At 42.4% G+C, this 18,385-nt stretch overlaps 1 protein-coding gene across 1 annotated transcript in view; it reads left to right on the top strand.

Moving 5' to 3' along the window:
• Window positions 1–18,385, top strand: part of TM9SF2 (transmembrane 9 superfamily member 2) — a 1,342,976-nt gene that overhangs the window by 229,855 nt on the left and 1,094,736 nt on the right. The window contains exon 5 of the mRNA XM_044071229.1: window positions 14,590–14,719. Coding sequence (XP_043927164.1) covers window positions 14,590–14,719 — 130 coding nt within the window. The remainder of the gene's footprint in view (window positions 1–14,589; window positions 14,720–18,385) is intronic.

Here is an 18,385-nt window from a genome sequence, read left to right as displayed (position 1 = left end):
TAGGGCCTGAGCACGACGTTGTTGGCTGTCGCTCTTGTGCTAGATTTAACAAACGCACTATTAAGAGAAGATTAGATTGTGCCAGGTTAGTTTTTGGGAAGCGTTGTAATTACAACATGCCGTCGGATGCTCCGACGCCCGCTTCGACTAAAAGCGCAAGGACAAGGCAGCAAAGCCTAGGTTGGAAGAACCGTCTGTCCCGGACGCCGGTTCTTTAGAGGGCTCGGTGGAGCCGGTGGTTCTACCAGAAGTTCCTTTGGATTCTCAGGGAGAGACTTTACTGTTACAAGATGTGTCCTCTCAGGAGGTAGGCCAGGCTGAAGGGGCTTCTCAGGTAGCTGTTCTCCCTCCCTTCCTAAGGTGGTTAGGCCTTCCCTTCTGTTTCCAAGGCTTCTTCTAGAGGCAGGCCAGGGTTAACTTCAGTGGGGTCTCCCCTAGTTCTTCAGGGTCTCTGCCTAAGAAACATATGCTTAAAATGGCAGAAGATTTGATTACTATGATTAGAGGTTCTATGCCCCCTGATAAGAGGCGTGGGGTGGAACCTGAGCTTGAGAGTTTTGAGCAGTGTTCGGAGGCTTCTGAGTCTTCGGCTGAAGACTTGCAGGAGTATCCTCCTTATTCTGATTCTGATGTAGATGATTCTACTCCTTGACTTCTCCTCCTGAGGATTTTTCTTTTTCAGAGACTCTTCATTCCATGAGGGAGCATTTTAAATGGGAAGGTCAAGATTTCTCTGATTCCAGGAAAAGGCTTAGGGAATTTTTGTTTCTACCCCAGCATAGGCCTTTGGCTATACCTCCTGTTCTGGATGTGGTAGACTATGTTTTTGCAGAGGCTTCCCTGAACCCTGATTCTTTGCCTCCTGCCCCAGTTAAACCGGACAGGTATTATAGGGTGCCTGAAGCTCATAAGTATCTTTTTAAGAGTCCTAGGGCAGACCCAGAAACTGTTTCTCAGGGCCCTAAAGGTGTTAAGGCTTCTGTTAAAAATCCTGTTCCTTCTGATAGAGGCTAGGGCTTTGGATAGATGGGGAAAGAAGGTGTATACTTCTTCCACTTTAGCCATGAGGGCTTTGAATTGCCAGTTTCACATGTTGAAATACCAAAATTATCTCCTTACACAATTGAAGTCTAAGGTAGATGCTCTGGCGGAAGGTATTGAGTGTAAAGAGTTGCAGGATTTAGTTCATGTTTCTGAACAGGTGGGTAAGCATTCCTTGCAATGTGGATGTGGTTTTGATGCTGTACAGGCCTCTTCGAGGGTGGCAGCCACTGGTTCTGTTCTTCGCAGGCACGCCTGGCTGAGGGATCAGAATTTAGCTGAGCATGTAAAAACAAGGATTTTAGATGCTCCTTTACAATCTGATGTGTTATTTGGTTCGCCTGTGGAAGCAGTGTTAAAGAAAATGGAGGACAAGGCTAAGTCTATGCAGACTGTTAAAGATTTTTTGCAGGTTCAGCCTCCGAAGTTTAGTAGAAATTGGCCTACTAAGGGGTGGACATATCCTTCTTATGATTCTCAGTCTAGGGGTAGATCTAGACGTGGTAGGGGCAGAGCTCAAGGTTCTTTTAGGCCTAGAACAGGGAGTTCACCTGCCCGGTCTTCTGGTGAGGGCAGGGGTCAGTCCTTTCGTAAGCAGACCCAATGACTTGCCTTTTCAGCTGCCAGAGCCTTCTGGTCTGGCAGCACCTTTGGGAGGAAGGCTGACACTTTTCAAAGAAAATTGGAGTGTTATTACCCAAGACAGATGGGTATTGGATATCGTTCACCACGGTTACAGGTTTTATTTCCATACCTTGCCTCCTTTCAAAGGCATGCCAGACATTCCTCCTATACAAAGAAAAGAGGCTCACAAGCAAATTTCTCTGTTACTCCAGATAGGGGCCATTCAGCCGGTTCCTGTGCCAGAAAGGGGCCTAGGATTTTATTCTCGCCTGTTCCTAGTACCAAAAAAGGGGAACACGTGGAGACCAATTTTGGATTTGTCTATCCTCAACACTTATCTGGACATTCCCAAGTTCAAAATGTTAACGTTACAACAGCTTTTACCTCTGCTGGGCAAAGATCACTGGATGGTCACTTTAGATCTCAAGGAGGCTTACCTTCATGTGCCTATCAGACTCAGTTGCAGGAAGTATCTGCGTTTCCGAGCTGGGAATTCCCATTATCAGTTCTCTGCATTGCCCTTTGGCTTATCTACTGCGCCGAGTATTCACAAAAGTTCTGGCTCCAGTCATAGCTTTCTTCAGGCTAAAAGGAATACAAATCTATCCTTACTTGGACGACTGTCTGATTCTGGCTCAAGAAAGAGACGAGCTTCTTCAGCATCTGGAATATGTGATAGCAGTGCTAAGATGCCTGGGGTATTCTGTGAACGAAATAAAGTCCAGTCTAGTACCCTCTCAAGACATGTGCTTTCTGGGTGTGAGACTGAATACAGCAGCCCAGATGGCCTTTTTAACCCCGGACAAACAAAAGAATCTTTCCCTTTACTTTCATCAACTATCTCTTCAGTCCGGGCTGACTGCAAGGACAGTCCTTCAAGCCTTAGGGTTCATGGCATCTTGTATTCTGGTGCTTCCCAATGCCAAACTGCATATGAGGAAGCTGCAATGGTATCTAAAAATGTATGGACACAGCACTGCCAGGATTTGGACACTGTCATTCCAATAATACCTTGCATTCAAAAGGAATTTTGTGGTGGGCTCAGGAATGTCACCTAAACAAGGGACTCTCTGTGACCCGGCCAGAGGCGAGTCAGATTCTAACGACAGATGCCTCAGACATAGCTTGGGAGCTCATCTGAATGGAAAGTGGATACAAGACAAGTGGCCTGCCAGACCACAGCATCTACATATCAACATGAAGGAGATGTTAGCAGTCCAGTTTGCATTAATGGCTTTCAAGGAGTTACTTCTTCCAGGGCAGGTGTTGATTCTAACAGACAACACAACTGTCATGTGGTACATCAACAAGCAAGAGGGAACACATTCTTATCCTCTATGCAGGCAAGCAATGATTTTGTGGGAGACTGCGCTCAGCTTGCAGCTAAATCTTCAGGCACGGTTTCTGCCAGGAGCACAGAACTCCTTAGCAGATGTGTTAAGCAGGCAAATCATGGATCCCCACGAGTGGAAACTGGATCTTCATGTATTTCGAAAATTGACAGTGTCATGGGGAACTCCAGACATAGATCTGTTCGCTTCTCCACTAAACCACCAGCTGCCAAAGTTTTGCACGAAAAGGTTTCATCACACAGCTTGGAAAGTGGATGCTCTTTCGTTCAGTTGGGAAAATCTTCATGTGTATGCCTTTCCACCTCTGCCTCTCCTCCCAAAGGTACTCCTAAAGGTCAGACAAGCCAAGGATGATTTTGATAGCTCCAGATTGGCCTCGGCAACACTGGTACCCATTACTGAGGAATCTGGTAAGGAAGCCTCCATGGCCTTTACCTTTAATTCCACACCTTTTGTCTCAGAGGGACGGTCATCTACTCAGTCAAGCTTCACTCTCTTCATCTAACAGCCTGGCATATTCTGTTTTGACCCACAGCAGGTCTCAACTTCCTCAACAAGTTTTGAATGTGATTATGGAAGCCAGAAGACCTAGTACACGTAAAGTGTATGCAGAAAAGTGGAAGAGATTTTTATTTTGGAGTGCAGCAAAGGATTTGGATGTTTCTGAGCCTAATTTGAGTGTGGCTCTTCAATATCTTACTGAGTTATTGGACAAAGGTTTGTCTTTCTCTTCCATTAAGATTCATGCTGCAGCAATTTCAGCTCACTATGATTGTGACCCACCATTGTTTTCTCATCCTTTGTTCAAGCAATTTCTTAGAGGGGCAAAGAATATAAGACCCCATGTAGAGCTCCTACTCCTCCTTGGGGTCTCAATTTTGTGTTGGAGAAACTTACTCTACACCCTTTTGAGCCTCCGGCTACTGCTGAATTGAAATACTTGTCATGGAAGACTGCTTTTTGTTGGCCATTACTTCTGCAAGAAGGGTTTCTGAATTGCAGGCCCTTATGGCGGTTGAGCCTTTTGATTTTCCATAAGGATAGGGTATCATTACGTACTAATCCTTCCTTTATGCCTAAGGTGGTTTCTAGTGTGGCTTTAAACCAAACTATTCATTTGCCTACTTTTTATGCAGATCCCCAAAATAGTGGGGAAAAGATTTTGCACACTTTAGATGTACACAGGCAGTTGCGTTATTATTTAAGCAGGACTAGGGATTTTAGGCAGTCTCAGCAGTTGTTTGTTTCTTTTGCTTTGAGTTCTCAGGGCAAGCCTGTGTCAAAACAAACTATATCTAAGTGGATTGGGTTTTGCATTGCATTCTGTTATTCCCATCATGGCAAGGAGATTCCAGCTGGGATTAGGCCTCATTCCACTAGGGCTACTGCCACTTCAACAGCATTTCTAAGGGGTGGCAACTAAGGATATTTTGGAGGCAGCTACTTGGAGTTCAGTGCATACTTTCTCCAAGCATTACCACCTTCCTCTCTATTCTAAATCCAGGGCTGGTTTTGCCACTGCTGTGTTGCAGGGCATTTTGGCAGCTCCTGCTTCATTATAGTTTAGCCATCCTCCCTTACCTCTGCTTTGGGATTCTACCCAAGTGTTAGGACTGCAGCAATGTGGGATGAAGAACATAGTACAGTTTTGTACCTACCATAAATGTAGATGTTCAAGATCCACATTGCTGCAGTCCAATCCCGCCTTCCCTCTGTGTTTAGGGGTGGTTGTGTGGGTGGGGTTCTATTTTTGTAAATTTGTATATATTGTATATATATTAGGTACAGGAGTGTATGGTGTTTTTTGGTTTTGGCCTTATCTTTTTAGGGTCTTCTGACATCTGGGGCAAGAAAAGACTGAGGATATGACGTCAGTCATGCGCATTTGTACCCTGACGTCCTGATGTCAGACAAATGCGCCTTGACCGACGTCAGCCTTATACTTTGGTATTCAGGCCGACTGGGACAGCGGACTACCCCAAGTGTTAGGACTGCAGCAATGTGGATCTTCGAACATCTACATTTATGGTAGGTACAAAACTGTACTTTACTTGATGCACCTCTGGAAAAACAGAAGCTTTTTGGTGCTAATGCACAAGATGTGTTTAAGTCCATTGAGGAAAAAGCTAAATCAGTACAGTCAGTCAGATTTCCTCCAGGTTCAGCCACCCAGATTCAGCAGGAATTGGCCTTCAAAGAATTGGTCCTTTCCAGACACTGACAAGTTTCAAAGGGGAAAAAACAGGCGTGCCCGAGGTAGAGGGCAATACTGAGGCTCCTACAGGGGCCACCAATGGCAACCACCAAATCAAAGAAGTGGCGCAGGCAGTCCAGCTGCACCACAAGGACAACCACAATGACTTGACTTTCATACCGTCTACAAAGGCTCAAAGAGAAGCACCTTTGGGCGGAAAATTATCCTTATTCTCAAAAAACTGGCATATCTTAACCAAGGACAACTGGATTCTAGATTTAATAGACAAAGGTTACAGATTCCACTTCCATACTTTACCAGTAAGACAAGGCATGCCAAACCTGCCACTTCATCAAAGGGCAGAGGCACTCATTCAAGTTTCAAAGCTGTTAAATATAAAAGCAATAGAAAAGGTCCCTCCACAGGAACAAGGGCAGGGATTTTATTCAAGACTGTTCCTTGTTCCAAGAAAGGAAAACAAATGGAGACCTATACTGGACTTGTCTACTCTGAATACTTATCCATTGTGCCAAAGTTCAAAATGCTGACGTTGCAGCAACTCCTTCCCATGCTGGGCAAGGGGTCTTGGCTGGTCACTCTGGACCTCAAGGAGGCATACCTGCATGTCCCATTCAGACAAAGCTGCAGAAGATACCTCAGATTTCTTGCAGGGACAGAGCATTATCAATTCTCAGCATTGCCGTTTGGCTTATCTACTGCACCCAGAGTGTTCACGAAATGCCTGGCATCAGTAGTGGCACACTGCAGACTCCAGGGAATTCAAATATACCCCTACCTGGATGACTGCCTCATACAAGCAGACCACAAGCAAACCTTGATAGCAAACTTGGACTATGTCATTCAATTACTACAGGCCTTGGGATACACAGTCAACATTCAGAAATCAAGACTTCTGCCATCCCAACAGATTATTTTCCTAGGAGCCAAACTGGACACAAAAACACAGATGGCTTATCTCACAGAGGAAAAACAACAGCAGTTACTAGAGTACTTCAAAGGCCTGGCAAAGTTCTCCCAGCTGACTGCAAGGAAAATCCTGCAGGCTCTGGGGTTCATGGCATCTTGCATTCTTCTGATACCTTTGGCAAGACTTCATATGAGAAAGCTGCAATGGTACTTAAAAAGCTTATGGTCCCAACACAGCCAAAGCCTAGAGGACGTAATCCCACTCATTCCATAGAATTTTTGTGGTGGGCTCAAGCAAGTCAGTTAAACAAAGGCATGTCTTTCAACAAACCTCAAGCAGGTCAAATGATTACAACAGACGCCTCAGACCATGGATGGGGGGACGCACATGGAGGGCAGATGCATTCAAGGTCAATGGACATCAAGGGAACGGCATCTGCACATAAACCAAAAAGAGATGTTGGCAGTGATACATGCAATCGAGACGTTCGAAAAATCACTTCAACAAGGGCATTTGCTAATAAGGACAGACAACACCACTGTTATGTGGTATATAAACAAGCAGGGAAGCACTCATTCTTATCCCCTCTGCAGACTAACAATGATTCTCTGGGAAAAATCCCTAAGTCTGAAGATACATCTGCAATCCCAGTTTGTGCCAGGCAAGGACAATGTACTGGCGGACAAGCTGAGCAGAAATTTCTTGGATCCACACGAATGGATGCTGCATCCTCACATTTTCTCACAAATAACAAGGACATGGGGAAGACCGGACATAGATCTCTTTGCTTCTCACATGAATCATCACCTGGAAAAGTTCTATACAAGGACCCACCATCCTCTAGCCTGGAAAACGGATGCTCTCTCCTTCAGCTGGAAGTCCCTAACAATTTATGCATTTCCTCCTCTACCACTGCTGACCAAGGTGATACTGAAGATCAAAGCAGAACAACCAACAGGCATTTTGATAGCTCCAGACTGGCCAAGGCAGCACTGGTACCCATTGCTGTTGAGCATAACTCGGACCAAACCGTGGCCTCTGCCCCTGTGGCCTCTGCTTCTAACACAACACAATTACAGGACGGTTCATCAAAACCTGAGAACATTGCATCTGACAGCCTGGAGGTTACCATAACTCCTTCCAATATCTCTCTTTCCAAAAAAGTTCAAGAGATCTTACTGGAAACACGCAGACCTTCCACCAGAAAAACCTATTCAGCCAAGTGGAAGAGATTCATCATCTGGAATGCTAACAGGGGTCAGGATACAACAGTATTGAGTATACCTCAGATATTGGAATACTTGGCAGAAATGTTTCATACTGGTCTCTTATATTCTTCCATAAAGATTCATGCCTCAGCAATCTCAGCAAAATACAATTGTGATCCACCTGTGTTTTCACATCCTTTGCTAAGACAGTTCCTAAGGGGGATAAAGAATATCAAACCTCCCAGGAAACCGCCAGTACCTGCATGGGACCTCAACTTCGTCTTGGAAAAATTAACTCTTCCTCCCTTTGAACCAGCAGCAACTTCAGAAATGCAATTTCTCTCATGGAAAATGGTTTTCCTATTGGCAATCACATCAGCAAGAAGGGTCTCGGAGATACAGGCTCTCATGGCAGTACCTCCTTTTCTCATTTTTCATCAGGACAGAATCTCTCTAAGAACCAATCCTTCATTCATGCCAAAAGTAATTTCCAGGGTGTCTCTAAATCAAGCCATTCACATGCCTACTTTCTTCCCCAATCCTCAAAACAGGGGGGAAGCACTGCTGCATACTTTGGACATACACAGGCAACTACGCTACTACTTGGACAGAACTAAGGCCACCAGAAAGTCTGACCAACTTGCTTGCAGCCTATGCTGCTGGAGTATAAGGAAAAGCAATCTCCAAATGGATTGGACACTGCATCAGATTCTGCTATTCCTTTCATGGAAAAGGTGTGCCAGCCAATATTAGGCCACACTCCACCAGAGCTATAGCCACATCCACAGCTTTCCTAAGAGGAGTGGCTACAAAGGACATTCTAGAGGCTGCTACATGGAGCTCCGTGCATACATTTACCAAGCACTACAACCTGCCTTTATACTCCAGATCCCGAGCAGGCTTTGCTTCGGCAGTCCTGCAGGGCATTTTATCTACACCATCACTTTCTTAGTTCCAACCACCCCCAGCTTGGCTATGGTATACAACCCATATGTTATGACTGCAGTTGCATTCTTGAAGGACATAGTACAGTTTTGTACCTACCATAAATGTAGATGTCCGATAGATATGCAACTGCAATCGGATTCTCCCACCCTCCTACCCCTCTGCAACCTTCTTTATGGGTCCACTACCCCTATTCCTATTAGCTGGGGGTATCTCTATGGTGTACCTGTTTATTACTGTTGTGCATGTCTGGAATTCTTTATCCATTCACCAAATTTAGCCTTCCTAGGAGGGCACCTGGCATCTGGGGCAAAAAACACTGAAGAAGATGGCATCTGCCGATGCCTTTATACTCCAGCCGTTGTGATGTCAGAGAGGAGGCGACACCAGCCGACGCCGGACCCAGACTTTGGAATCCGGCCGACCGAGGGCTGCCTGAGGCAGGACAACCCATATGTTATGACTGCAGTTGCATATCTATCGGACATCTACATTTATGGTAGGTACAAAACTGTACTTTACCCTCCCTCCAGCCTCCTATCTTTTTCGGCTATGCTTCTATTCCTTTTTTTCACTATGCTTAAAAGCTTTTTGGTGTGTTTGCTTTTTTGTTGGAGGTATAACCTTGTGTATGTATATAATATATTTAATTGCTTCCCATTGGGGGAGCACTTGACATCTGGGGCAAGAAAACTGATGTAATGGCGTTGGCTGCATGCTTTATACCCCTGACGACCTGACGTCATGGAAGATGAGACAGCAACTGATGCAGGACCCAAGACTTTGATAATCAGGCCGACTGACAGCTACTGCAAGCAGATAACCCCAAATGTGTGATGACTGCAACAGTGAATACTCTAACATCTACATTTATGGTAAGTGTCCGCAACTGTACTTTCAATGGTTTCAGATTTTCTCAAAGTAAAGAGTAACAACGGGAAAAAAGTACTGAAGTACATTTGTGTCAGATACTCCCCATAGCATAGATTATTGAACTCTTTTTCTGTCATTTCATTGTTGAGACCCTCAAATGACTCCTTTATTCCTATTTTCTTATAACTTTTTTCCTGTTTTCCTTTATAGGTTATGGTGTGCCATGCATCTCAGAATGCTGTGTGGTGATTGATATGATTTTCATCTGGGCCTCACCTTAAAGGAGGCAGACGTGATGGATGCTGTTCAGTGCAGTCTTGTAGATGTCTATATTGGTGAAGTCTCGTTTGCTTCTGATTATTAAAAGTTGCCTGCAATTGTTACTTTGTTGCAAGACTACAACAAGGGAACAGCTTCTTGTTAAACAGCTGGGAGTTGTTCATACAACAGTGAGAATTAATGTAATACTGAATCTGTGCAAGCAAAACTGATCATTGAGTGTCTGCTTCTGTTTTACAGTGTGCAAAAGTTTGCTTATGCTGGCAAGGCTCACCTATAATAAGGGTCAGCTTGTCAGATCTTCGTGTACTTTTACTGCCACCTTCAGGCTGTTTCTGAGACTGCACACAGCGAAAGTGAATTTAGAAGTAGCAAACCATTTTTAGGAATAGAGGTCAACATTAAGTCTTAATTAACAGTGCTAGTTTCTTTGGTTCAGTTTCCAGTTGAAGTGCATTTCTTCTGAATTTGCATGTTTTGTGCTTCATGTTTGCTCAGTTAAACTGCTTGGCTTAGACTATGAAGTGTAACGGTGGGTAGGTACTGAGAACAGGAATAACAAACGAGTACAGGCTGCAATGAGTAGCGGCCACTAGAAATAAGAGTTTCACTGAAGGTAAGTAAATCAGTTATATTACCAGACCAGAATATTTGTTGTTGTTGTTGTCTTTCGGCTTTTCCCGGTTAGGGGTCGCCACAGCAGAACTCCGGTCCGCTAATGATTGGCAGTTGATTTTTACGTGCTGAGTTGCCGGCCCTAACGCACAACCTTCAACGAAGGTATGCCCATTCACACATGTCTCCACAGTAGACGCTCTAGCTGAGAATTGAACGGGACAATGTCTTCCTGTGAGGTAAATTCTATAAAATAAAAATGTCTTTTGTATACAAAAGGTGCATATATCTTTCCAACACTGTTGTCCAGTTTTTCAAGTTATTCATTAGTCCTAGAATGTGTAGTAATTAGCTTACTTTGAACTATGATTGGGTTGCATAGTAAAATGCAGTTCTGCAGAACTAATACCAGGAGTTTATACATATTACTGCAATACTAGTGTAATGCTTTCCATACGTATTTGCCAGTGTGACTCACAGGGGATGCATATCAACAGCCTACAACATGATTTGTAGTACAGGTGTTTGAGGGTGCTGGTAAAGTGGTTTGATTTCTCACTGTAATGTTAGACAACTTTTTAAGCAAAACATTTACATGTACTGGCAACCTTCAAATAGTTCTACCTGAAAAGTAATTCCAAAGTCTTGCTACAGTACTTAGCTTGTATTTTCTGTGTATTACATTCCCTGCGTTCTCATGGGTATTTGCCTGAGGGTTTTTTCTTGTGAAAATGCAGCAGGTGGCTAGTAAAAGTTTCAAATTGCTTCTAGGGGTGTGTCTTTTTTAATTTCTCCAAATCCTTTGGGTTTCTAATACCATGACGAGAGTGGACCCCATTCGTAAGTCTAAGTACAATTAAAGTTCATGAAGTTAGTATTGTTTCAATCTTTGTCAGCCAAAAGTGCCCTTTGCAGCACCCGCAATGTGCCCAGTAAAGACTCCTGCAGTTCATACAGGGTTACATGTATTGGTAAGCTGTCTAAGTACAAATGTAATTTTTTTTTTTTTTTTTAAATAAGACCCCGTTGCTGCTACTACTAGTGGAACTGTCTGGGTATCTTTCTTCCATATTGCTGTGGTTTCTGCCTGCAGATCCTGATATTTTATGACTTTGTGTCTCTCTATACGTAACATGTAGTTACTGGGTGTGGTGATTTCAGTGATCAATGCTACTTTTGTCTTTTCATGGACCACTATATCTGGTTTTCTAGCATCTATCTTTAAAACTGTTGGTAATGGGTGATCCCATGTGTTATAAACTTCATAATTTTCTATGATGCATTGTGGCTTATGTTTCCATTGTTTTTCACCAACTTCAATGCCATAATGTTTGCACAATCCCCATTGCAACAGCCTTGCCACATTATTATGCCTTTCAGTATACAGTCCTTCTGCCATTAGTGCATCATAACCAGCAACAAGGTTGTGCGACTCTTTCCAATTTGGTTTTACAAAACCTACATTTGTCTTTCTTCAACATGTTCAATGGACTTTGTAAACCAGTGTGTACATATCCTACTATCTTGGGCTGTCAATATTAACTTGTCATCTCTTGGTTTGAGTTCACCTCTCCTTAACCATTCCTGTGTTTGTTCCTGGTCAACATGAGGTTCTTCCAGAAGTTTTCTGTACTTGGAACTATATTTATGCATTTTCCACATTTCTTGCCTTCTCATCTGGTCCTTTACCTTGTGTTCTTCGTTTTGTTTTTTGGCAAATTCAATTGCAGCCTGATTTTATGTACCTCTGGTTTGATTTCCATTCCTGCTTGACATCAGTGTGCTTCTGCTAGATTAAGCAGAGAAATCATCTTCGGTTTATTCTCCTCATGTTTTAAAACTTCCACTATGTTTGGGCCTTGAGGTCAGCAGATGTGGAGTCCCACGATTGCAGAGCTATACATGTAATCAATTGGAAGGAGGCCCATCCCTCCTTAGGAATGGGGAATGTATAATATTGCTATGCACTGATTTTTATAAATCATTTTATGAGCATGAAACATCCTTCTTGTTTTCCTATCTAATCTATCCAACACATTTTGGGGGCCAGTCAATCACTCCAAAACTGTAAGTTAGGACAAGAAGAGCAAATTGGTTTATGGCTTGGATTTTGTTCCTTAGATGTCAACGCTGTTTTCAGGATTAATTTAAGTCTTCTAAAGTATTCCTTACTAAGTTTATTCACATTTGTTCTTGTTTTATTGTTGATCCTTCATCAGTTCCCAAATGTTTATACACTCCTTGCTCAAGTTATTTTATATCACATTCTTGTCCCAAACTGATGTTTCTGCTGTAAAGGTTGCTTTTGCACATTTATCAAGACCAAATGACATTGTTATATCATCTGAAAAAGTTTTAACAACTTGCAGTTGTGCTTTGTCTCTCATCTGATGAGCTGTACAGTTTTGAATCAGCAAAGAGAAGGTAAGTCTTTGCACTTTGATGTTTTCTAGGAGCCAAATTATAGCCAAGGCCTAAGCTGTTAAGTAAACAGCTTAAGGAGTTAAGGGCAAGGCAGAAAAACAGCAATGACAGTCACCCTGGAATATCCCCTTTGAATTTTTATCCCTGGAGTAATAATTTGTCCTTTTATCATGCCTTAATTGCAAAGTGGTCTGCCATGTCTCATGGTCACTGTAATGCAGTCCATCAGTGTAGGGTGTATCTTACACATTTTTAAGCACTCTTATTTATGAAGTGGGATGCTATCAAATGCTTTTTTTTTTTTATTTATAGTCTGTCCATGCCATACTTAGATTCTTCCCCTAGTTCTCCACTTTGACTTTAACAGCAAATGATCCTTTGTTCCATATGACTTTCTTTTATTGCCCTTTTGTTCTACTGCCATAATTGAGTTTTCTTCTAAATGATTATAAACTCTGTAGGCATCAATTCCAGTGTATAGTTTATAGGTCGGCGGAAGGCAAGTTATTGGTCTGTAGTTTTTAGGGTAGCTTGTAGGTACACTCTTAAGTAGAGGGATTGTTTTTCCTATTAGCCGGGTTTGGTGTCTGTTCAGGGTGCGCAGATAAATAGTTATTACTCGTAGCTCTAAATCTTCATGCAAAGATGTTAATACTTTTAACCAGAAGTTGGGTACTGCATCTGGGGTTTTCCATTTGGAGACTTTTCTTAACTTTGCTTCAGTCTCTTGGCTGTTACTTCATCCCTTTTCATATCCTGTACTTTTAAACCTCTTATTCTTTGTTTTTTTTTTTTTACTTCTGTCCATTTAGCATCTTTTTTTCCACAGCATCTTCATAAATACTTCTCCAAAATGTGTCTATTTCTTCTTTTTTGGTCTTATTTCCCAACTCTATAGAACTTTTTTGGGTTATCAATAAATTGCTTATTTTGTACTTTTCCTTTTTATTTATCTGTGCATCTTCTAAGTTTTTCCACCTGTACAGAGTTTTTTAGCTTATTTGCGGTAGTGCATGATAGATCCTGGTCTGTTCTAATACTGCGCATTGCTTTTATTATGTCTGTCTGTCTGTCTTAGTATTTTTGTTGATCTGTTCCCTCTTCTATATTTTTCTAACAGTGACACTTGTCTTAACTGCTTTATAGTTTTCTCTATTCAATACTTCCATGATGGTATTTGATTTTTCCCCCTTCCTTTTCCTCACTACCCTGTGTTCTTGCAGTAGGACTTTGTCAGTTAATTTAGCTGCACTAGTATATCCTGTTTACTTGTGTGTGTGTGTGTGTGTGTGTGTGTGTGTGTGTGTGTGTGTGTGTGTGTGTGTGTGTGTGTGTGTGTCGTGATGTACCGTCAGTCCAGTTTAGGACTGGCTTTCTGCCTCATACCAGTGGCCTGGCAAGTTAGGTTCCAGCTCTCATCAACCATGAGTTTGGTAAATGGGTAATACAAATGTACAAGTAAAGTATTTGAACTACTGTGTGGCTTATTTCATGGAAGCAAAGGCTTCAAGGAAGCCAAAATACATGGGCAAACCCAGGAGTAATTAACTAAAAGGGAAAGTACAAATCATTTATTGTTTTCTTTTTTCCCCTCTCCCTACAGCTGTCCAGCTGCCACCAGCTTTTGTCTTTTTCTGGGTCTACCAGACCTGCTTTGGCCTCCACAAGTGTCAGCCTACCCACATCCTGGGCTGATGAGATTGAGAACACTGGTGCAGAGTCATTCTGCTGCTGGGAAGTGCACATTAACCCCCTTCCATCTCACTGAAGCCTTGCAAATTCTGGAATTGCCTTACAGAGGTGTTTGCATGCCTCCGCACATGAGCAGACTCCCAACCAAGTGGGTGTACTGCTTGCAACACTGAGTCTGCCAGGTTGTTAATACTCCTATTGCTGCAAGCCTGGGCTGCCCCATTTGCTATTATATTGAGTACCTCACACAACTGTGCACTGCCAAATAGGCACTTGTATATATGTACTACAGTATTATGGGCTTTAAAATGAACTGTTTGCTTCCTTGTGTAATTTTGGAGAAATTTAATGTGAACTTAAGTACTTGTATGTGATTAGTGAAATAAAGCACATTTTAAACTCTCTCTTTTGCAGGATTATTGATAATATGCCTGTGACTTGGTGCTACGACGTTGAGGAATCATTGAAATTTTGCAACCCTGGCTTTCCTATTGGTTGCTATGTTACTGAGCAAGGACACCCAAAAGATGCCTGTGTTATTAGTGTAAGTTTAATGCTACTTTTTTGCAAAATTGTGCCCTTGACTATCCCTCATTTATAATGCCATAATTTTTTGTTATCTTGTTTTATTTTACTATGCTGGTATTAGCAGCAAGGTTCGAGTTATGTCCTGGAAATATCATCCAAAATGCACATAAGATATGGCTTATCAAGACATAGTATTGTTGCTAAAGCGTAAAGTGGGTATTGCTGTGAAAGAAGGTGATGATGTTTTGCATGAATTTTAATGCAACAGTAATACTTTATTGTACTTGAAATCCAGTTTGTACAATCACACGTGCATTTTAAATTGCATCTTAATCTGATTAAAATAATTGCGTACTGTGGTATGAAAACAGTAAATATGCATAGAATTTGCCAAGTGGTGTTGGTGAAGGAAAGTTTTTGGTCATTAGTGTTCAGTTTTCACTTTTGCTTGATTCGAAGTGTCACTGAAAACATATTTTGCATTTTTTTTTAATTGTTGAAAGCTATATTTCTGATGCTTCTTAATGGCTGTGCTTCTGAAATTGTAAATTTCATTTATTGCTTTTCCATTTTATTTACAAAGGACAACTGAACTTATTAGTTTGCGCATAATAAGTTCATGTATTTATTGATCTTTTCTGCTCAATGTAAATGTTTAATTGTCACAGTTTTTACATATCTGCATTTGTTTTGGCACTTTATACTGAAATGACCATTTTATAGTAATATGTTTGTTCATTACTAATAAATTACGTCATGTTAAACAAGTCATTGCTTACATTTAACTCGCATAATGGTTAAAGTGTTTACCTCACAGACACTTTGTACAGGGTTTGATTCTTATCTTTGAAAGGGGAAATTTGATAAGCTTAAAATGGTCTTCAAGGGCAGATAATAGAAAAAAAGAAAAAAATAATCTCAAAAAAAAAAAACCCACCACTAATTCAACCCTGCATGTGGGCAAGACAGAGAAGGCCCCAGTCAGGTCAACCAGCCAAAATGTTATTCTCCCCCAGAATAGGAAAATGTGAAAAAACGAAAAAAATCCAATTCAGCAAACACAAGCCACAGATGTCCTTCAAGAATGCAACTGCAGTCCTGCCGGATCATGTTAAAGTAAAGCTCCTGGACGCACCTCTGGATAAACAGAAGCTTTTTGGTGCTAATGCTCAGGATGTGTTGAAGTCTATTGAGGAGAAGGCAAAATCAGTACAGACAGTAAAAGATTTCCTCCAGGTTCAGCCACCCAGATTCAGCAGGAATTGGCCTTCAAAGAATTGGTCCTTTCCAGACTCAGACAAGTATCAAAGGGGAAAGAACAGGCGTGCACGAGGTAGAGGGCAATACCGAGGCTCCTACAGGGGCAGCCAGTGGCAACCTCAGAATCAAAGAAGTGGCACAGGTACTTCACCTGCACTACAGGGACAATCACAATGACTTGCCTATCACTCCGCCTACCAAGGCTAAAAGAGAAGCACCTTTAGGCGGAAAATTATCTCTCTTCTCAAGAAACTGGCACATTATAACAAAGGACAATTGGATTCTGGACATAATAGACAGAGGTTACAAGTTCCACTTCCATACTTTACCAACAGGACAAGGCATGCCAAACCTGCCACAAAATCAAAGGGCAGAGGCACTCAGAGAAGTCTCAAAGCTGTTACAAATAAAAGCAATAGAGAAGATTCCTCCTCAGGAACAAGGCAAGGGATTTTACTCAAGACTGTTCCTTGTTCCAAGAAAAGAAAAGCAATGGAGGCCTATTTTGGACTTGTCCGTACTAAATACTTTTCTCATGGTGCCAAAATTCAAGATGCTGACGTTACAGCAACTTCTTCCCATGTTGGGCAATGGGTCTTGGCTGGTTACTCTGGACCTCAAGGAGGCATACCTGCATGTCCCTATCAGACACAGTTGCAGAAGATACCTCAGATTTCTTGCAGGAACGGAGCATTATCAATTCTCAACATTGCCGTTTGTCTTATCTACTGCGCCCAGAGTATTCACGAAATGCCTGGCATCAGTAGTAGCACACTGCAGACTCCAGGGGATTCAAATATACCCTTACCTGGATGACTGCCTCATACAAGCAGACAGCAAACAAACCTTGACAAAACACTTGGATTATGTCATTCAGTTGCTACAGGCTTTGGGATACAGTCAACATTCAAAAATCAAGACTACTGCCATCCCAAGAGATTATTTTTCTAGGAGCAAAGCTGAACACACAGCTACAAATGGCCTTTCTCACAGAGGAGAAACAAGAGCATTTGACAGACTACTTCAAAAGCCTAGCAAAGCTAACCCACCTGACTGCAAGGAAGACCCTGCAGGCCCTGGGGTTCATGGCATCTTGCATTCTTCTAATCCGTCTGGCAAGACTACACATGAGAAAGCTACAATGGTACCTCAAAAGCTTGTGGTCTCAACACAGCCACAACCTAGAACACATAATTCCTCTCATACCATGCCTGCAAAGGGAATTTTTATGGTGAGCTCAAGCAAGTTACTTAAACGAAGGCCTGCCTTTCAACAAACCTCCAACAAGTCAAACTATTACAACAGACGCCTCAGACCATGGATGGGGGGCGCACATGGACGGCAGATGCATTCAAGGGCAATGGACCCCCATGGAAAGGCATCAGCACATAAATCAAAAAGAGATGTTGGCAGTGATACATGCAATAGAAGCCTTTGGAAAATCTCTTCAGCAAGGCCATCTGCTAATAAGGACAGACAACACCACTGTCACCACTGTCATGTGGTACATAAACAAACAAGGGGGCACTCATTCCTACCCCCTCTGCAGACTAACAATGACTCTTTGGGAAAAGTCCCTGAAACTGAACATCTACTTGCAATCCCAGTTTGTTCCGGGCAAGGACAATGTTCTGGCAGACAGGTTGAGCAGAAATTTCTTGAATCCACATGAATGGATGCTGCACCCACGCATTTTCTCACAAATAACTGCATGGGGAAGACCAGACATAGACCTCTTTGCATCTCCTCTCAATCATCATCTGAAAAGGTTTTGCACAAGGATTTACCATCCTCTAGCTTGGAAAACAGATTCTCTTTCCTTCAGTTGGAATGCCCTAACAATTTATGCATTCCCTCCCCTACCTTTAATCACCAAGGTGTTACTGAAGATCAAGGCAGAACAACCAAGAGGAATCTTGATAGCTCCAGACTGGCCAAGGCAACACTGGTACCCACTGCTACTGAGCATTACTCGCACCAAACCGTAGCCCTTGCCTCAATGGCCTCAGCTCCTGACTCAGCACAACTACAAGACTGTTCATCCGAAGCTGCAAACCTTAAAGCTGACAGCTTGGAGAGTTCCATGACTGGGATCCATGACTCCCTCTCCAAAGAAGTTCAGGAAATTTAGTTGGAGGCACGCAGACCTTCCACCAGAAAAACCTATTCGGCCAAATGGAAGAGATTCACCATCTGGAATGTCAACCAGGGCCAGGATGCATCCCTGATGAGCATACCTCTGATATTAGAATACTTGGCAGAAATGTTTCACAGTGGCCTTTCATACTCTTCCATCAAAATCCATGCTTCAGCTATCTCAGCACATTACAACTGTGATCCACCTGTGTTTTCGCATCCTTTGCTAAGACAGTTTCTAAGGGGTATAAAGAATATCAAACCTCCAAGGAAACAACCAGTTCCT

The sequence above is a fragment of the Protopterus annectens genome, chromosome 5.part0, assembly GCF_019279795.1.
Source record: "Protopterus annectens isolate FY-2018-M chromosome 5.part0, PAN1.0, whole genome shotgun sequence".
Lineage (NCBI taxonomy): Eukaryota > Metazoa > Chordata > Ceratodontiformes > Protopteridae > Protopterus > Protopterus annectens.
This window is presented reverse-complemented; position numbering and strand designations above follow the sequence as displayed.